Below are 21,765 nucleotides of genomic sequence, written 5' to 3'. Positions count from 1 at the left end.
TACATTTAGGAACGTCCCAGCATCATATTTCGAACATGTGAACATGCTTAAAGGAAGGTTGAAGGTCACACTTGAGCACAACAAATTCCTATTTAATTACCGGTATTGCCAACAAACAAAAGTGCCACTGTGTGCAAAATACGCACCTGGCCTGGTGAATCTTTTCATGGGTGAATTTGAGGACAAGCAAGTCTATCAAGATGCAGAATTCGGTGAACATGTCAAAATGTGGCGGCATAACGATGGGGTAAAAAATCTGGACCTAACAATATATGTAGATGGGAAGAGACTCAAAACGTCTACATATTGGAAGGAAGCTGAGGTGAATTCGACACTATATGCCATAAATTGCCACCGAAAATCAGCGATTGAGAATATCCCGATGGGAGAATTCATCAGAGCACGACGCAACTGTGAAGGATCGGACAACGTTGATAAAGAATGTCATTTCTTGGAAACAATATTTTTGAAAGGGGATACTCCATGAACTGTATTAAGAAGGCCAAAGAAAAGGCTTGGAATATGGCTAGAGAATCAACATTGGGATCAACCTCAAAGAACCATAAAGTGTACGACCAAATACTGCAGTGACACACCTGCTATTTTAAAAATATTGAAAAGACACTGGCATCGCTTACACTTAGATAAGGATCTGAAAGGAAGTGTGGATGTCACTCCAAGGATCATATATACAAGGGCGCCGACCCTCAGGAACAAATTAAGCCCATCCTTTCTATCATGTAAGGACAGGCAACAAAGCACCACTTGGTTGCAACCAACAAGATCTGGCTTCTCAAAATGTGGGATGTGCAAATATGCACATAATATCCAAGAGAGCAGTCAAAATAAAAAATAAAAATGGTCAACTGTAGAACGAAGTATGTCATATATGCAACCGTATGCAAATGCCAGAAAATATACATTACCAGTACAATTGGAGAACTGAGGTTCCGGATACGGGATCATGTGTGTACCGTGGGAAGTCAAGTCCCTAAATTCCCACTTGCAGCACATTGGCAAATAGTCCATCAGATGGATGATAAAAGACCCAAGATGTATTGGATTGAATAAGTCACCATCGGAAAAAGAGGGTGAGATAAACAACTTAGATTGCGATGGGACCAAAATTATACGTAGGCTACGCACAACCGAGATTGGATTAAACTCTGACAATTAAATGGTGGCATTCTTATAAATAACATATAGGAAGCGAAAGCAATAATCTGAGGGGTCAGTTCAATGCTACATACTGTAAAGGTTTTTCTATTCGATGTAGTTTGTGCACAACATATGTAGGAGGTGTGTACAAGATACATGTAACTAATCCCAAACGAATTGTAGAAGGTGAATGAGGTGGAATACATATGAGGAAGGGACTTGCATTTGGTAGAAGTAAGCATGGACTACATTTAATAGGCCATTCTAGTTAGCCTAAGAATATACAATCCATCTTGAATCAATACATAATGATTTGGTTAATGAACCAATATTCATGAATTATAGACTTATCACGTTACATTGTAATAAGGAATGCAATTTTGGATGTGTAACCTCTTAAGGAGATGTATATACAGATACATGAATGCAACTAATCTCAAACTAATTGTAGAAGTTGAAGGAGGTGGTATGCATATGATGAAGGGACCTACACTTGGTAGAAGTGTGGACGACCTGTGAGAAGCCATATTAGCCTAAGAATGTATAATAATTCACCTGGAATCAATACATAATTTATTTGGTTAATTAACTAATATTCAAGAATTATGGACATATCAAGCTATATTGTAATAAGTAATGCAATATTTGTCAGAACTAAAAGCTTATCTGTTTTCGGTTGTGTTCGTAATCAATTTAATAATGAATGAGCGATGTGAATCTTGATAATTTTGTATAAAAATACATCCAAGATTAACAGAAGCTGCTAGGAAAGTACATCTTATCAGTGGAAAGATAGGTAGTCGTCATGCTAGAAATCGGCGTATAAAATGCATCTACACGTGCATTACATTATTCAAAAAGGTTGACTCTTAAACGTGTGACGTCACAGTGTAAACAATAATAAAACCAGGTCATAAGCGATACACGCATGCGTAACGCCGCAAGGACTGAGCACTCCAGGATGAGCAAGGTAAGATCAATAGGATCTGAATATTAATGACAACATTCGTAATTGACCTCTAGAAATGGGTCTTTCCCAGTATACAACGGAATAATGAGAACTGTAATTGATTTAATTCACACAATGCAAAACAGTTTATAGAACCGAGAGACAGGGAATCTGTGTAAACAGCAGTATTCCAATAGATGGAGATACAGATGCTCTTATAAGCCTAAAAGATGTTTCGTGACAATTGCAGGTCTGCAAAGGATTGTATCCTTCATATATTTAGAAGAAAAATGTGCAACCACACTGAAAGTTAGAGATTGAGGTGAGCCTACTTTGTGGTATACTCTATGCACACTCTTTGGAGCTGTATAAATATTAAAAGAGGGAGTTTGGAATATCCTTTTTAAAACGATTCAAAATATGGAGTAATGCATCAATGAAATAGGAGCAATCATAGGCATGAACGAAGGGATTCACAGTAAGGGTGTGCCCCTAATTTACAGTAGCACTTGTTATAAGCACAGGTGGTATTCAATGTGCAGAGTTTAACGTACAATGTATCTCCTGAACTAATGAAAGATAAATAGCTCCCATTTCTTCGCTCCCCCCTCTGATCCTCCCAATTGGCCACACATTTGTGTCTGTCAATTGAATATAATGGAATTTAATATCTTGACTAGGTTTTGATGGTGTTACCAATGACTATTATGAACTTCATGGTACATTATGTATGTATCACATGTCATATGAAATGTACTACTAGCCCTGTCTTGATGAGGACCATAGGATGTTGAACAGGTGTTGACATAGGGGCAAACGGTCAATAAAACACCTGCTAAGAAATAACCAGTGGTCTCTAATTGATTATCACTTCGGACAGGCGCATGACTTAAAAGGGGTGACTTACTCAAATGTTATGAAGTTTGAGGATACCCTTAACAACCGCGTCAAGCGACCGTCCCAAAAACCTATATAAATACAAAAGGGAACCTAAATAAAGTGACAAGCGTGGCGAGCCGTAATCTCCTTAAGTGTCTAACTTTGTATGTTTAGGTGTATCTTCCTGACTTAGGTACTGTTAGCGATACCCTCAAGCTCGCCAGGCTCTTCAAGTTGTAGTTTAGGTACTGGTAGTGATACCCTCAAGCAGCCCAGGCCCAGCTCTTAGGAGTTGCAAGGGGGTGGTTAGCAGATGGAGTAAATTTGTCTATACCTAATGACCGAAGGGCCATACACTATATTCTTGTAATGAAACCATCTTTATATAAGAGAAGGCAAAAAGAACAAGCATTGGTAATGCCAACAGTTTAGGCTTTTGTATAGGCATGGCAAAGTCACATGCCAGGCACAACCATAGTGGTATTAACTGGCCATTGATGGTTGCACGTGCAAAATCGTTCGAGTACCTGGACATCTTAATAGCAGTGCCTGGCAAATGTCTCCTCCTTATACACAAGCCAAAACAGTTGGCTCTGCCAATGCTTGTTTTTAGCAGAACTTCAGTGATGGACATGCAGTGTGCTTTATAAATCGAGTGGCTGAAGGAAGACATGGTAAGACATTTTTATTACACTAATAGCAGGGTTACAACGCCAATTAAGTAATTAACTCTCAGAAGACTTTCACAGTTTGATGGTACGGTTTGATTAAAGCAAGCTCTGAGTTTTCTTGAGGTGTTTTGGGCAGGAATGGGCCAGAACTGGGTGGGAATGGCCTTAGGGATTAGCATGGAAATGGGCAGTCAATAGGTAGGCAAATAAACTACAGGCTGTGTGTCACTCCTCATATGCCGTTACTCCCGATCTATACACTAATGCAATCATTTAGGCTTATATAGCCGTCGCAAGCAACATCTAAGAACCCAAACTAAAAATCGCTACAATTGAAGGCGAGTAAACTTTGTAAAACTGAAATGCTACAGTGTATCATGCAAGTAACCCATTTCTAGAAATCCTTTCAGAGTTTGGCTAAAAGTATTTCCTATAAAAGTAAATGCAATGGCAGGTAAGCAATACATTTTTCCTATCTCGGCAGTAAGGTTGCGTGACCAAGGGAGACAATTGGTGCGGATTTTGGTGTAGTCTTTGGCATGAATGTTAACTTTTGCAGAAGTGTCTCAAGTATCAGTTTCTGTATTTCAAGCAGAGTGAGTCTCACAGGACATAGAGGGAAGTCAAGGATGTAGCAGGTCCCCAGCAGCTCTGGAAGAGAGCAATACCCTCAGACCAAAAAAGCAGTTCTGCAGCAGCCGTTTGGTTTCTAGAGGCAGTCACTGTGCAAGTTTGGAGACCCTCTTCGCTTCCAGCAACTTGCCAGTGTATGAGGTACTCCCGAAGAACCGTGGGAGGGATGATTATTTAAGATTTTGTGATTCCCAGGTAGAGAGTCAGTGCCAGAAGAGCGGAAAGGTGAATCTGCTGCAGTAAGCAGTACACATATGCAGTGTTCCCACTTTGTCCTCTCCTGCGGATGGGTCCAGTTTGGAGAGATCCCAAGAAAGAAAAAAAATGTAAGAAAGGTGAAGTCCTACTGTAGTGGAGTCAGCCACGGAAGAAGGACCTGGAGGCTAATTTGGCCGTGTAATTGCAAGATTGGAGGCAGTACAGGCACCTAGAGCTTCCCAATCTGGGAAGAAGCAATTGCGATGCTTACCTGGGGCCAGATTACAAAATCTTTGCACTGGTGCAAGTGCAATTTTGCACAGTATTCGCACAATGGCTAAGTTTGCCTTTGGCCAAAAACCTTTTTCTTGCAGTGCATTTTTATGCTAGGACAAAGTTTGCTCTCGTGTTAATACGGAATGATATTGACAATAGGACAAGGTTTGCCCTGTTGCAAAAATGCATTTAAGGTGTATTTCTTTGCACTATGGCAGTTCCCTGGTGCTATTATGTAAAATTGCAATTGTCCACATTTTTTCTAATGTGGCCCCAATGTTTTTTGTACTAGAGCAAACTTTGCCCTGTTGCTAATACTGTACAAAATTGCACTTCACCAGTTCAACATTTCGGTAGGCATAGGGAGTCTTCAGAGCCTTGGTTCTAGTGATGCTGGTATTTTCTTCCAGAGTTGAGACCTATTTACTTTGTCGAATGTGGCTGTGAAGTTGATAAATCCTTTTTATAGGGGTACATTTAAACATAAAGAATTATACTGTAGTTGTCCACCAATTCCACAAATGGCACAATTATCCCTGTGCCATCATTGGAGACTATAAATTTGAAGACCATAGAATTGACACTATACAAATTTGGATTAATGTAAACGTGTAGAGATGTATAAACTGTCAAGAACATAAATCGTATGTAACTTTTTAGTCTTCAGATTTCTTTTTGCCTACATGTTTTTCACTGTTTACGAAGAGCTTCTTCGGGGCCTGATAAAATCTATTATGCAGTACACATAGTGCATCACAAGTGCCAAACTAATGTCCAGAAGTGAAATTACACACAATAAAATAACATCATCAAAGAGATGTTTAAAATGAAAATAAGGCATGATGGCAACAATGGTGTATTGCAAGGGACCCAACAACCATCAAAACCCCAAAACATTACATAATGAAAATGAGTAGAAAGCCGCCATGATCAGAAAAGGAAGAAAAATAAATGAACATTGATTTCAAATTGACTGAATTGACAGAAAAATCTATTGGAACTTGAAGGATATTCAATTCCATTTTTCCCCTCTGTAATGTAAACTATAAATTTATGGTGGAGCGGCATCTGTTTGCAAAGCAGTAACACCATAATAAAGTGTATCGTTGAGGTTTGTCTAATAGTATAATTAATAGAAATTACTGAAGACTTGAATATGAAATACTTTATTGCTTTTACTAACAAGATTAAACGATAATGTACTGCACACTTGTGCAAGTGTGTAGTACATGGCCGCCCGTTAATGTCTTTTACGACTTCTTGCTGGTGTAAATCTGTTAACAAAATAAGTCTTGTCAATTTTCTGAATTTCTGTTATTCAGTGTACTCCAATACCATAACACTAAAATAGTACCTTCAGTTGTACACTCCTTTGTACACAAACAGTGAATCAGTTCCTTGTATTAACATTATTAGTCATTGGGATTTGTTTCTCAGAATTCAGTTTCTAAGCTTTAATATGTAATATATTCCACATTTTAAATAGTATCAAAGCAATGTTCTTTGAATAAATCAGAATGACAACATGGGGTTTAATTCTGGAGAAAAGGTTTTAACTCCTATCTCATAACTCAATTTGCTAATCCCTATCTTGTTTGTGTAGCCAATGTTGATGCTGCTATAAAAAATAAATTAACATAAAAACAAACTCTGTACATAAGAATGGTCAACCTCATTGTAGATCATTTTAGAATGCCTTACAGATATTTCACTACCTTTTCATATAACCGTAAATCGCAGTTATATGAAAAGGTAGTGAAATATCTGTAAGGCATTCTAAAATGATCTAGAATTATCCTTACTTGCTGGGATAAACTTCAAACTCCCAATATTGCAGGCATGCACAAGATTTATTTTCTGCGCAACTCACGTCCACCCTCGCCGAGTTTAAGCCATGCCAATACTGGAAAAATTGTTTGCCACTGTTTTGTTGTAGAAATGAGCATGGACTGTTTGCGTAAGATCTAAAAACTCTATAATTATCCCTACTTTCAGTAGTTGAGGTGTGATATTAAATTAATTAAATTGGATAGTTTTCTGATTCAGGGGTGGACTATTGTCCTGTAGGAATGGGTTAACCCATGTCACGTTTCGCAAAATGTCCCTGTCTGAAGAATTCAATAGAGGCTGATATTGTCACATTAGTTAATCATGAATTTTCTGGGTCTCGGAAATTGTCACAGAATACCTCCGTAGTATGGACTTGAACACATGCATCTCAAGCACCAACTTCTGCTGTTCCATGCGCGGTGCTACTGTCAACTATTTGTTTGTTTCATCAGGTCTATTATTACTTTTTTCTTTTTCCTAATAGATGTAAGAAGGTTATCATTTAAATTGGTTTGTTCAACCCCAATTTCCCCTCTAATTGTAGTTAACACCTTCTTTTCTGTCCTTCATGCCACCCATACTTTTTTTTTTATGGCACATTTCTCTTATTTTTTCCTGGACTATCTTTTCCCCATTTCTCCTCTTGGGGTTTATCCCCTACATCAATGTGTTTCTCTGCAATTTCAAATCCCTTTCAGTGTTTTTCTTTATTTTCTATAATTTAATTCTTTGCCTTCCCTCGACATAAAGTCTTGCTGCCTGGCTTTGCGGGGACCTTGCTCTCAATATCAATAACTTCTGAAATATGTAATAATCCTTTGCTTGGGGTGTCTGATTCAGATTTGAAAATTGCTGCATTCCTGGCTCTTCCTTACATGAAACGCCCTAAGCAGTGAGTACTTCATTAACTCATTTAATATTTTGTCGCATATGTTCGCAATAAAAGTTGAGGCGGTTAGGGCCTTGGTGTGAGTGACCCAGATGTGAATTTAATGAACCACGAGAGGCCTCAGCTAATCTTTCTTCCATTTCTTCATATACAGCCCCATCTTCAGAGCAGTTTACAGTTTCCATCAAGCTTTTTAAAACTTTACTTAGGCCATCAGATCTATGATTACCACATTGTCAGTTAGCAGGGTTTGGGATGAACCAAGCCCACTTCAATGGTACACTTATTGTTGGAGAAATCTATACCTCATGATAATTCTTTTAAGAGGGAAATGGGGGGAGGGCTCAGTCAGATTTGGCCCTGAGTAAATGGAAAACACTGAATTCTTGCGCATAGTTTGTCTATCAGCCTGGTATTCTTCTTCGAAAATGCTTACTGAAACAGAGAGGTGAAAGGGGCTCAAGCCAGCTAGTAGACCCTGGTTAGAATGGAGCCCCCAAATTCCTATGGTCATACCCAGGGTCATATCAGTTGACACTATTTGCCAGGCAAGTACTAATGCACATATTGACTGCTTCTTCCATTCATTCCCCCAAGCAAGGTACATTTATTCTAGGGGCTGCCAAACTCTTGCCATCCATTGAGACAAATGTACGGCATTTCCCAGTACTGATGGTTTTTGCTTTGCAAAAGTATTGTTTGTAGGTAGGTCAAGGGATGGAGTATTGATGTTGGTAATGTTCCCTGGCTAGGCATCGCGTCTCCTAATATTTCTCGGGTTTTTAATAGCCACACTATGAGTTGACATCCAGTAAATGTAACCAATCAACCTGTTTCCGATCATTGGGAATGCCCAACTGGCTCACAGGGCTGCCTTAGACCTTCGCTCAGCCCCCTCTGCTCCATATAATATCCTCCCTTTTCTTAGGAGATAATAAGGGGTTGGGGGTGTTAAATGCTTATTTAATCAGAGAAGAGACTGCTGTCAAGTCCGTATGATAGCTTCCAGCTTCACATAACTCCACCACCACTCCTGAACCAATGTTTTCTTTATCCTCCCAAGCTCTTTTTCATCACAGATTCACTCTAGTAAATTACTTTGATATACACTGGGGCTTGCCAGTTAAGAGGGTCAATGCAGCTACAGCAATAGATAACTGCCTCAGGAAATGCATGTTGCGCTGGGTCCTCTGTAACAACAGTCTGGTCCCTTCTGACCAGTGCTATTTCAAGGCTGGAGATGTGGGCACCTGTGTGCAGCCAACTCCCAAGTGTTTGTGCCTTGAGATTTCCACTGGTCGAACGATTATCCTGGCATTCACATCTCAGGTGAGGATTAAGGGCAACTGTGCTGGTCTGCGCAATGTTGCTAGAGACTTGTACAAGCTGCTGGTGGCTTTGCAGGTCTGGTAAGGTTGGGATACCACTGAGTTCCTTAAGGATCAAATGTTCAATATCAATGGGGACGGAATTCAAAAAGTTTAAGAAAAGTGAATTATAGGTACCACAAGAGATCTAAGGTGCCCCTGGAATGCACAGTGAGAGGAGAGCAATCCATCGGATTGACCTGTGGTATTTAGGAGAAGTTGGAAATACTGTTTCAGTGAGGTACAGTAATTACTTCAAACCAAGGGACATTTCGGATTTATGTATTGATCAGAAATATGGAAATGGCAGCACCAATCTTGAGTTAAAGAGTTCAATGTTTTGTTATTTTATGCAGTTGCTCCCCAGTCCCCATGGAACCACTGCCCCAGACCAAAGCGGAACCTGTGCCCACTCCACTTGCTGCACCACCTCCTAGGTAAGAAGCTCATCTCTCTCCATGCCGTCCAGTATCTATTGCCTGGGGTAATCCTTGCATTCACAATAATGAGGCTATGAACTGAGTATGTTTTAAGTCTTATCTTTTCTTACTGTGTAGTCACTCCCACTAATAAAAACATTAGTAGCCCTCCTTTTGCATGTATTGATCTAACTTCTCTCTTTGAAGCCCTTATCATACATTTGTAACCCTTCTCCTTCTCCCCTTCAAACAGATAATGCCACATCATTGAAGGTCTTGGTCTCCATAGGCTAAGATGTAGTATGCTCTCCACTCATAATGGGGCTACCCTGCCCCCTGTCAGTTGGATATCCCGATTCCCAGCTTGTGGACTTGGCCTACTGCCAAATGCTTACAAAGCAACTCCTGGATGGAGCTATTCACAGCACCCTATCCCTCAATTTTTTAATCTTCAGGACACCAGGTTGGAGCAGTGGATCGCCGCTTTCTCATTGGTCATCTCTCCCTGCCCCCGACCGCTGCAAACCTTACCAACACTCATTTACCCATTGCCCGCCAATCTGTTTATAACAGGGACTGAAATGGATTTGAAGAGCACCTTCTCCCAATCGGGCATTACCCAGTGAAGATACCTTTGGGGGAATGAGGGAGTGGTCTATATCGTGATGCAAATCTTATTCCACACGAGATGCAAGCTATATATTTGTTTCCACTAGATATAACCCGTTATGCTGTATCGTCTTCTGTAGGTTCCTAACGTTCTTGTATACGAATCCCCCAAAACACTCGAAAATGATGACACAAAGATATGTTTGTATTCCACAGGTTTGGAGTCAAATGTAGCCCCCAGTAGTAGTTTGTGTGATGCTAACTAGGGTGAAAGCCGGAATTAAATGGCTTCCAGCAATTTCGATTCTCTGCATTACCTTCTCTCCATTTGGTTCCAGTAAGAGTAGCAACTCCTTCACTATCTGTCCCAGTCAGTGCAGGGCTCACCTCTACAGTTTCCCAAGGCACCGAGTGCAATACCTGCCTACCAATGAGACACTCCGCTACTATCAGTGCTTACAAACTATTTTTATCTTTCCAGAAATCCTCCAATGGACACAAAACCTCCACTGACCGCACAGCAATCTGAGTGCAACCCCGTCGGAGCCCTTCAGGTGTGTAAGGGTCAGCCGCAGAGGCAAGCGTATTTCCCAGGTTTTTTTGAACAATGGAGTGCAATAATGGAACACATCACATGCAGGAGCTTTCAATCATTTAGACATTGAAATGCTGTCCACTGCTGGAGACTTCCACAGACTTGGAAATTCCCACTGAACATCTATCCTCCACCAGCAAACTTTGACCTCAGACTGGAATTTACTCACTGAATTCCGATCCTGCTCATGTGACTTCTACACTTTTACTCCTATGGGCTAAGGTTTCACCAGTTAATTTTCAGGCCGTAGACTGGATGCTTAACCCTGTGGGCGAGTTCAGTAAGAGGCTGCACAGGTTGTGTTTCATTGTGTGCAAGTCTCAAAAATGTGAACTGTTCCAAGTTGTGATGCTCGTTCACAGGCTCAATAGATGGTGGAACCCTGAACACTGTGAAACCTGGATTTTCTGAACTGATAGCAGCTGATCTCTGCACCCCTCTACTTTTCTCTATCAGGAACTAGTGGTGCAGAAGGGATGGCGGCTCCCAGAGTACACAGTCACGCAGGAATCCGGCCCTGCTCACAGAAAGGAATTCACCATGACCTGCCGGGTAGAGCGCTTCGTCGAGATTGGTATGAAAGTGCATTTGAGGTTTCTTGCATGTAGCACTGCTTTGTCCACAGACTGCTACTCCCAACTTCAACCCAAGAAGGGATTATCTCCCCAAAAGGAACAATGTTCTGGGCTTGTAACATCTCTATTTGAGTTGCAGCTCGCCACAGATGTAATTCTTTTGTTTCATCTCTGTCTTAATGTGCAGTTATTAGAGATTTTCAAATTGGTTTTATGGGTAAAAAGTGATCAATAGGTTGCTTGTTATCAATGTGTCTTTCTCAGAGTCTGTATTCTCTGGTTACATTTCCAGTGTAATTCCTTTAATCAGTAATGTAGGCATTCTCTCCTGCAGGAAGTGGCACATCCAAAAAGCTGGCTAAGCGGAACGCAGCTGCCAAAATGCTTGTGCGAATCCACAATGTACCGACCGGGCAGCGGGATGGTGGAGAACCAGAGACCGAGGAAGATCAGTTCTCCATGGTATGTGTTAGGCAGATTCTCTTGGTATCCGTAGAAATGACTGAATGCAAAATAAAAGATGTACAAATGACAGTTTTTTTTTATCAAATTTGTTAGGGATGTTTGTATATTTTAAGTAAATAATAGGTGGGGGGTGGGTTAAGGTTATTAGTTGAGGTAAGAGGGTGAGGGGGCGGGTGCATGGGGTCGCCCCCCACATTATAAAAAGAAAGTGCTAAATAATGTTTGTTTTTCTATCAAAAAAATTCAGTCATTTCTCCTTTCATTGTTTTATTTTCAGTTATTTCATGGACAACTGATTTTCTTAAAGCCCTATTGTCGGGGTCCTCCGGTATATCTCCTCACACGGGTAATATTGGTGATTTCCTCAAGCTCACCAAGTGGTAACGATAACAGAGCAGCCCACTCTTAAGTAGATGGAATAGGTATAGTCTTTATATATAAGAAAAGGCAAAGAACAAAATGATACACTCGCAGGTAAGTAACTTTGTAAAACGGAAGATGCAACGATACATATCGGTTAGTAACACAATTTTAGTGTCAATTGCAAGTCACAGCTAGAAGGGAAAAAGCACTAAGACGTATGTAAAGGCTTTTCTATCTAGGCTGGCAAGTTCAAGAGTAGCCCAGAGGACACCATTAGCACACATAGCAGCTAGAGGGAGTGAAAGGGTAAACAATTGTAAACCATTTACCAAAACACCACCAAAGGACCAAATGGTTGGAGTGAACGGTACCAGGATAGTACCAGAAGCATTGCCATAATAAATGTGGGGACAAGGAAACTAACATCAGCGATTTGTTTTCCATCTCCATTCTTACCAACCTCAGGAAAACCAATAATAAAATTGGAAGTGTTGAAGGAACGTGATGACTTGCCATCTGGCAAGGTTGGGAAAGCCCTAGCTTTTTGATGTCTATTAAATATCAAAATGATGCAGATAATTCCATCTCTGAAAGGGTAATTTGCTGATCAGTAGAATGGCATGCGTCTGTGTCATGCTGCATCAGCATCCTGATTTTCAGCGCCTGCTCTGCCAGTAACAGAGTAGATTCAGAGGTCACTGCTGCCCATTTGACAGCTGCAGTGACAACCAACTCTCTGCAGCGCAGGGGCTGCTTTTAAGATCTGCAGCCCTGTATCTCAACTAAGATGATCAGAAGTAGCCCTAGTTGGTGGCAGGGTAAACTCAAAAGATGAGCTGTGCCTGAGTTGAGGCATGGTGCATGGCACTACTTATGATCATTGCCGCCACATACAATTTGATATCACACATGTCTGCTTCTGGGAAGCCAGCTCAGCTGTGGAAGTTGAGTGTATTGTGTCCAGACAGGCTGAGCCTGCCAAATGACAGGATAGGAACCTGTATTGCAATGCCTCTTTTTTTTAATCTCTTAGTGAGAGCAGGTAATGCCCTCCACCAGAGACAGCTGCAGAACAGGCAGCTATCCTGGGCCCATGGCATCAAAGAAGCACATACATTCAAAGGTAGTAGCCTCACACAAGGGTGCTGCATTTCTAAAGGTTTTTGTTCCTAGTGAAAAGGGAAGGGGGCAGTTTTAGAGTATACAGGAGGGCTCTGTGCAGTGGCAGAAGACTGCCCCATCTGACTCTGCTCTCCTTCCTGTCCCCTCCACTTTCTCTGCAGCAAATCAGTTTGGGTATGATGTCAGAAGGGCACAGTCCACTTCGTTCAAGAACAGGGATTTTAGACCACTATGAGAGGCTAGCTTTAGTCCAATCACCTGCTGACGTTTAGCTTTAAAAGAAGGGGTTTTCTACCACTTCTTGGAATCCTCTCGAATCATCCCTGAATCCTCACTTGAGAGCTCTGCCTCCTAACCGTCCCAGGGACCATTGGGGTGGATTTGCTGATGGAACAAGACCCGACTCTCTGCCAGCCACACCGGTATCCAGGACCTCACTGTGTACGAGGACCCCTACGTTTGTGTGCCAGTCTCCCCTGGGTTTGGGAGAACGAGAACAAGGACACATCTTGTCCCAGAGTCCCCGGATTGAGCCTTGCAGCCCCTGAAAGCCAAAAAAGGAAGGATCATTGTGTTTTTGCCATCAAACAACTTTGAGAGTGTTCGACACTGTTAGAACATGCACGATCCTCAGGAGCTGCTTTGGCATTCTTTGTTCTTCGAACAGCAAGTTCACACTTTCAAACCAGTTTGCCACAGCACCAGCTGAAGCATGTTGTTACCTCTTCTCGAACCAAGAGGTACCGCTGCCAGTGCATTTGTTCGAGTCGTTTTCGACCCGCCACCTACTTCATCTCAGCCACCAATGTGTTTATCGAACCTAGTGTCCCTCGAACTGTGACCACCCAGCTTCAGCATCGAACAATTTGCTTGCGTATCCTGCTCCCGGCTCGCAGCAGTTGTACCTCTACCGTCAAAGCGAACCTGGTGACCGCCCGATCCGCATTGCTGGAGAAACACTGACCCTCGGCTACCTTCCCGTTTGACCCAGACTCAACACTTCCTTGCTGCTGGATCACCGCTCCTGCTGCATCCTCAAACCGAACCAAACCTTCAAACTTCGGCCAGAAGCCTAGCTTGATGACATTGAACCGCCGAGCTACCTGCAAAGGTGATCTGCCGCCTTGGCCTAACTTCGGGCCCTAGAAAGTGGATAGGTCACTTTTATCCCTTTTGCAAGATTAAGACATACTATTTTGCACTTTTAATTGCCTTTTTTCCCCTGTCTGTGTCATTACCCAGAGTGCTGCATCTATTCTATCTTGCATATTCTGTATTCCTTCAATATTGGTGGGTTTTTTAAGTGTTTTCCAGTTATTGATGTACATGGTGCGTTTGTTTAAAGTACATATTTTTATGACTTTAACAATGCACAAATCATCTTACAATGAAGTGCAATGGGGATACTTTTATCATCCTAGCTTTATACACTTGGGATTTTTGGTTCCTTTTTTTATTTTCCTAAAGACAGGCTGTTGGCAGTAGATACATTTTTACCATGATTGCATTATTTTATGTGTGCAAATTCAGGTTTAGCATACAAGGCTACTAAAGGTGACTAGAGCCCTAAAATGACTGCCGTCGGATGTTCGCTTGTTCTTCGGCCATGTTCTAGGAATATTCTGCCTTGCCTGGTCAGGAAATCCCTTATAAGGTCATGCACTTACCCCGTAAAGCTGCTGCTTTTTCTGGCTAGTTGCGTCTGTTTGTCCCAGGAAGGGGGTGGGACTGTCTAGTCCCATTCCACTTCCATGGAGCCTGAGTGAAACCAAAACTGGCTGTTTGAATGGTGCAGATCCTTGCCATTGGTCGGCTTGGACTTACCTCTAGCTTCAATTTTGGATAAGAGGACCCCTTCAGCCATTTCTTCAGATCAGCGTTGGAGCCAAGAATTCCTTGTAGAAGAGCAGCCAACTGAAGATACGAAGGGGCCTGGCATCCCTTCGTGTTTCTGACCCAGTGAAGCCCTGTTGGGACTACCTGATCTCTGAAGACCCAGAGTGGTGCTTCAGCCCTTGGACTAGTTGGACCAACTAGTCCCACTGCCTTCGGAAGTGTCCCTGGGCCACCTGGTAGACTGACCAGCTCTCATGGGCAACATCGCCAGAACCGTCACTCTTCCGCAGTTGCACCTGGAACATTGGTAGTTGCTAGCTTGTGGCACTAGTCACATTCCCTTCGAATTTCAGCCTCTTGGCATCAAGGGATCCTGTCCTAGTGGAGCTTCTGTGACCACAACCGGAAGGGCACCTGTCATTGCCGATGTGAGGAGACCTTTGCTGGAACTGGCCTTCCCCATCCTGTGAAGTTTCCAGAAGAGGCCTGCATCTGCAACTCTTGCATTTCTTCATCGCCATGGGTTTCATCTTGCATCTGAACCTGACCAGAAGAATCCTTGCACCCTCAGCTCCTGGACACCTCTCACTGGAACCAACAAAACCAACCTTCAGTGACCCCTGAACCCCCTTTTTACCCCCCCCACCAACTAGGTCGCCAGGGGACATTCCAGTCGGGGTGTTGTTCGATGTAAGTAAACGCAGTGCATCTGCTCTCTCGCCCCCAACCGCCCCCATCTTGTATAGGATAACTTTGGGAACAAGCCCCTTTGTCTCCTAACCTTCCATTCTACTGCCTTTTTGTGGTCAAACCTGGGTAGTAACCTCTGAATTATAAGACTATTTACTTTCCTCAGTAAAATTGTTAAATAGCATGTCTTTCCCGTCACCAACACAAGTAAATTAGAACTTACCTACAAAGACTCCTGGTGAGAAGCATTGTGCCTCCTGTGACCTTTGGGCACAAGGCCCCATTTTTCTTGCGAATTGGACTGTTTAAGTGAGGGAAATCACTTGTGAACTGGTTCCATCATATAATGCATTATTTGACTTGCCTCCTGTGTTGAATACGTTACCTGAATGCATTTATGAACCTATAATGAATGTATATATGTTTGTGTATAGAAGGCCTGGAATAAATAATTGTATTTTTATACGTATATGTTTTAAGTTGAATTATTGATTATTATATTGTGGGACTCCTTGAGGACCCCTGACCCCACTTATTCTCTCTTGACAATAGGTTTGACTGCTCTGCACGCTTACCTTAATTGGGTTTTAGCTAAACTCTCATTGTTCCCTGTTCACTATAACTAGGGTAGACTCCTAAAATCTCTCAATCAGGCCAGATTCTAGAGATCCTTCTTAACCATTAGAGGAACAAAGAATGTGCCTCAGTGGAAAGAGAAGAGCACAAAAGTTCCTATTGCTGTGATGGAGTCAGTGCTCCAAGTGGGAGAAGGTAAGGCTGCCTGCGTAAACTGTGATAGCGGGAAGGCCGATGAAGTGAACAGATGTTTTGGGTTTGGGAACACATTTGATTTTGCTGACTTAGAGGCATGTCCGGTACTCGGGGCGGAATGCAGGAAGTGTGATAAGAAGGGGAACTTTGCCAGGTGCTGTATCATTTTTCAAAAGGGAATGTGAGGGATGTCACGGAGTGGTGGATGAGAGTGGCAGTCTAGAAGCAGTCAGTTTCCCCATAAGCCAAGGAGGCAGTGCACCGAGAAGGTCAGGGAAACCCCATGTGGAAATGATGTGAAATTGCCCATGTTAATTGATTCAGGCTCAGATTATACTATAATTGTCTGGAAGAACTGGCAAGAGAAGTTTGATGCAAAGCAGATTATGTAGAGACAACCAACTGTGAGAGCGAATGCATATAAGTAGAGTGAAGATGGGCATCATTAGTGTTTCAAGTCCGGCTAGACGGAAATAAATCATGACTGTGGCCGACATGTATGTTGCAAAGAGGAGTGGTAGTCATCTGGGGTGGTAACTACAGAGTGATATGGGGATAGTGCTGGACCACAGTGAACCAGGCATGGTGATGGTGGTGAATGAGGGCATTATAGAGGGGGTGGGGTGGAGTAAGAGAAGTTTTAGAGAAAAGTCGGGCACCTTAAGGGCTTTCATCAACGGATCTGACTGAAGGGAGGGTGGCTGAGCCGGTGGCAAATGTAAGGGATGTCTCTAGATGTATGAGGGATGAGGAAATAACTGAGTTGCGGAAATTGGAACGGAAGGGAATTATTGAGCAGGTGGAGGCTTGTGAATGGGTTTTACTCATTGTGGTAGCACGGAAACCCAATGGACAGATCAATTTGTGGGTGGATTTGGGAGGGTTAAATCGTAATCTTGTGGCAGGCCCATACCCAATACCTAACAGAGAGATGGGCAGTTTGCTGCGGGAGCTGAAGTTTTTAGCACCCTTGATTTAGATTAGGCTACATCCTAACTTGCGAGATCTTGGGACATTTGTAACTCAAGAAGGTACATATCGATTTAAGAGGAAGCCATTTGGGTTGGTGTCCGCTGCAGCATTCTTCCAGAGTGTGATGCACACGTTTATGGATGTTGAAGGGGGTGTTTGTTTCTAGGACGAAATTCTAGTCACAAGAAGTACTGAAAAAGTGTATGGTTTGAGACTGATTGATTATTTGTATAGCGCCTATACACAATGTGTTTCAAAGCGCTATCAATCATAGGAGATAGTACAAGTGCATGTGGGCAGAGTTCTATGTAAAATATTGGAGGCGGGCTTGACGCTGAGGAGGAAGAAGTATGAGATAAGGATGGAAGTCTATATAGTATCTTGGCAACACTTTGAGGACGAGAGGGGTGGAGCCCAGGAAATGTTTTGTATCTGACAGAATTGTGAACATTAGCCTGTGTTGCATCTAGATAGCATTCCGAATGTTAGCAAGTGCCACACTTACTTAGAATTGTGAACATTAGCCTGCATCACATCTAGACCGGATTGTGAATGTCGGCCAGTGCCATATCTAGATAGAATAGCAAATATTAGCCATTGCCACATCTGGACTGCACTGGAAATATTACCAATGCCACATGTAGATAGAATTGTGAATGCTAGCATGCTTTGCATCTAGACAGGATTCGAAGGTGGGCCAGTGCCACATTTGGATATAATTGTGAATATTGGCATGCGTCGTATATAGCCAGGATTGTGAATATTAGCCAGTGCAGGATCCATATAGAAATGCAGAGATATTCACGCGCCACATCTAGAAAGAAAGTGGACGTTTAACACATATCCCTTCTAGATAGCGAGGCCAATAACCAACCCACTAACAATTTTACCCCTCAGCATACACCTCTCAAACTCTAACCAAACACAACCACAAACCTTAAGCACAACAAACCGCACAAACCTCACTACACTGCAACAACAAAACAAACCACACATAGCTTTGCACAACAGCACACAACGGCTACCAACCAGAAAGCACCCCCAAGCTCAGAGAATGGTGTTAACCGAACTGAAGCTGCCAACAGCACATCACTGCTCTCTTGCACTTATCCCGCTCATTCCCACTAAAGTGGGAGCTGGCCAACCCTGCTGCAGTCTCTACCCCTCCTGTTGCCTCCCAGGCTCTTTGCAATGCCCTTGCCTCTCACTTCATTTCAAAAACCCAGGACATACTGTCCTCCCACACTCCTCCTCTTCCCTCTCCATCTGTGCTTGCTGACACTCCTTTAGCCACCCTCCCACCATCCTTCTCGTCCTTTCCTCTTTTCACCCCTGACGAGGTTGCTAGACAAGTTCGATCTATGAAAGCCTCTTCAAAACAGGTTCATTCCTGTTCCTCTAAAACCATCAAGGACCACATTGACACCCTCGCTCGGGCGCTTGCTGATTTTTGCAACCACTCCTTTGCCTCTGGATCCTTCCCCCTCCCCTCTGAAGCACACTCAAGAAACCCACAGCTGATCCTTCTTGTCCAGCTAACTATCGCCCAATTTCCATTACTCCCTTTCTTGGCAAACTCCTGGAAAAGTGGGCCATCTCTCAGCTTAACCTTCATTCCAATTCTGTTGGCTGTCTCCATGACCACCAGTCTGGCTTCAGAGCTGCCAGAAGCACAGACACTGCTCTCCTAAACATCCGTGAAGATCTGCTCACCAACCTTGACTCTAACATTCCCTCTGTCCTCATCCTCCTCGATCTCTCTTCTGCCTTCGACACGGTCAACCATACCATCCTGCTCAACCATCTCCGTGAAAACCTGGGTATCACTGATCAGGCTCTGGCTGACCTCTTTCCTCTCAGATCGACCCTCATAGGTCCAACTTGGGTCCTTCCTTTCATGTATCTTCCTCTCTACCTGTGGTGTTCCCCAGGGTTCTAACCTCTCGCCCTGGCTTTTCAACCAATACCTGGCAACTCTCGCCCACTGCATTGCCATTTTCTGCTCAAATTTCCAGTGCTACGCTGACGACACTCAACTCATTTTCAGGTTGCCCTCTGCCACCCCCTCTCCCCCTCTCATCTCTGATTGCCTAACTGCCATTCAAGATTGGTGTGCCGCCAATGATCTTGGTCTGAATGCCAGCAAGACGGAGATCCTCCTCATCGGCACACCTTCACCATCCTTTCCCCTCGCTCTCTGGCCGGCCTCTCTTCGCCCTCCTCCCCCCACCTGCGAGGCTAAGAACCTCAGGGTCCTCTTTGACTCTACCCTTTCCTTCTCTGCCCACATCTCTGAGGTCTCTAAAAAGTCAAATTTCCGACCACCTCCTCGGAGGTACTCTGCCTTTCCTCTCCTTCCCCCGGAAGCTCATGGTATCTCAAGCTCTAGTTCTCTCTAGCTTGGACTATTGTAACAGCCTCTTTCTAAATCTACCTGCCTCTATTCTCCGCCCTCTGCAGCTAATCCAGAACACGACTGCGAGACTTGTCCTTGGCCTCAAGCCCTGGGATCGTATCTCTCCACTGGCTCCCAGTGGATGCAAGGATTAAATTCAAAACCATCTGCGTTGTCCACAAGGCTTTCTGGGTCCAAAATACCTTCAGCTATCCCTCCGCAAATATCTCCCCTCTCTAGCTCTTCGCTCCTCTGCCTCCAACTCACTCGGGGTCAGTCGTTTTTCTAAGAAACGAGCTGGGGGTAGATCTCTGTCTTCAGCTGGGGCCTCCCTCTGGAACAGCCTCCCTGCCACTCTAAAACTTGAGGAGAACCATCTCCGGTTCCGGAAGCACCTCAAGACCTTCCTCTTTTCTTCTGCCTTCGCTCCCCCTCTCCCCTGCTGATCTGTTCTCTCTTGGCACCGTGCACCTGGCCACCCTCTGTCTTTTGGGCCCAGGTACCTTCTCATCCTGCCACCCTCCCGCACTGCCTCCGGGCCACCCCTTGCACTGGGGTCTGTATCTGTACCCATACAGTCCCCCCTTTTTCTTCCTGCACTTATCAGACCTACCCTGTCTGCTGCCTTAAACCTAGCACTTGCAAATTGCTGGCTGCATTACCACTGTTTGTTGACTTTTATTATTTATTTATTGTTATTTATCTGTTTCTCCTCTGCTTCGCACTTTCCACCTCTCCCCCCTTCCATGCACTTTTCCCCTCCCTCCTCTCCCATGCACTTGCGCGTTCTCAATGTTACTGGGCCTAGTAAGATCGCTGTTTTGTCCTCCCCTGTTCCCCTCCCCTCCCCTCCCTTGCCTTGTCGCGCTCTGAAACACTTGTGTACGAGCGCGATAGAAATAAAAACAAATTGAAATATCAATCAACTCAACCCCTACCCCTTTCCTTATCAGATCCGCCAGAGAACCAGGGGACCACTCCGGTGGTGATAGTGCACGGTACAAATATCCTTTAACATTAGCATTAACATCTGCAATAGAAGATATGAGAAGTCACCAGGGATTGAGAGGATGTGCGGTCGTCCTTTGGGTTAGTGGAATATTATTCTAAGTTTGGTTTCTAAGTTTGCGTAAGAGACGTTTTGCTGACGGGTGGAAAAACAGTTTAGTAAGAAGCGTGTGGAGTTTAACTGGACAGAGGTGTGTGAGGCGGAATTCAATGGCATCAAAGAGGCTATTTCTTTAGCACCTGCATTAGCTCTTTTCTATACATGTTGTGACACCTGTATAATGACTGATGCCAGAGAGGTGGGTCTGTGAGCTTTGCTCTTAAGCAGTGTGATGGAAACCGAGTGGTGGCATTTGCCTCAAGGAGATTTGAAAAGAGGTGGTCTGTCGTACTCTGTCATCCAGAAGGAAGCCCTCAGTGTAGTGTGGGCAATAAACAAATCCAAAGTGTTTCTTTGTGGCTGTAAATTCCACTTTTATACTGATCACAAATCATTGGTTGGAGTTTTCAGAACTGCTGGTCTGGAAGGTATATGTTGGAGGATCATGAGGTCCGTCACCTCATTGTAAGGACTTGATGTGTTCAACATGTTGTGCGCAAGGAGAATGTAGTGGCAGATTTCTTGTCCCAAGCAAAGAGAGGTGGAGAAGAGGTAAAGGGTGATGGAAGAACAAGTCTGTGTGGGGGAGTGGTGAACAAAACAAGAGATGGACGAGGACTGGAACAGGATGTGGAACTAAGGGATTTATTTTATTTTATTGGTATAGCGCCTATACACGTGGAAACAGTGTTTCAAAGCACTCCAAGGCAGGGGAGGGAACAAGGGGAAAAATGCAGTCAAAGAACATTCTTACTAGGCCTTGAGTCATTCAGAATGGGCAAGTGCTATAAAAGTTATAACGATACAAATAGGGAACACATGCTGTAACACAGAACAAATAGACAGAATATAGGACAAACTATCGTACTAGGCCTGACGACATTTTTGATGGTGCAAGTGCTGTGACATGGAGACAGCCAGACGAGGGAGAGTGCCGGTGCTGTGAAATAAAGAGGAATGGGGAGGGCAGGATAGAAAGTTGAGTGAGAACATAC

General features: G+C 43.5%; 1 protein-coding gene across 2 annotated transcripts in view; it reads left to right on the top strand.

The window, feature by feature from the left end:
• The window catches only part of TARBP2 (TARBP2 subunit of RISC loading complex), a 178,749-nt gene that overhangs the window by 128,449 nt on the left and 28,535 nt on the right, over positions 1–21,765 (top strand). For both annotated transcript variants that reach the window (XM_069653283.1, XM_069653284.1), the window contains exons 4-7: positions 9,207–9,287; positions 10,360–10,432; positions 10,930–11,047; positions 11,383–11,510. In XM_069653283.1, coding sequence (XP_069509384.1) covers positions 9,207–9,287; positions 10,360–10,432; positions 10,930–11,047; positions 11,383–11,510 — 400 coding nt within the window. The remainder of the gene's footprint in view (positions 1–9,206; positions 9,288–10,359; positions 10,433–10,929; positions 11,048–11,382; positions 11,511–21,765) is intronic.

Source organism: Ambystoma mexicanum, chromosome 3q (genome assembly GCF_040938575.1).
Source record: "Ambystoma mexicanum isolate Mex_15411 chromosome 3q, UKY_AmexF1_1, whole genome shotgun sequence".
NCBI classification, from domain to species: Eukaryota; Metazoa; Chordata; class Amphibia; order Caudata; family Ambystomatidae; genus Ambystoma; species Ambystoma mexicanum.
This window is presented reverse-complemented; position numbering and strand designations above follow the sequence as displayed.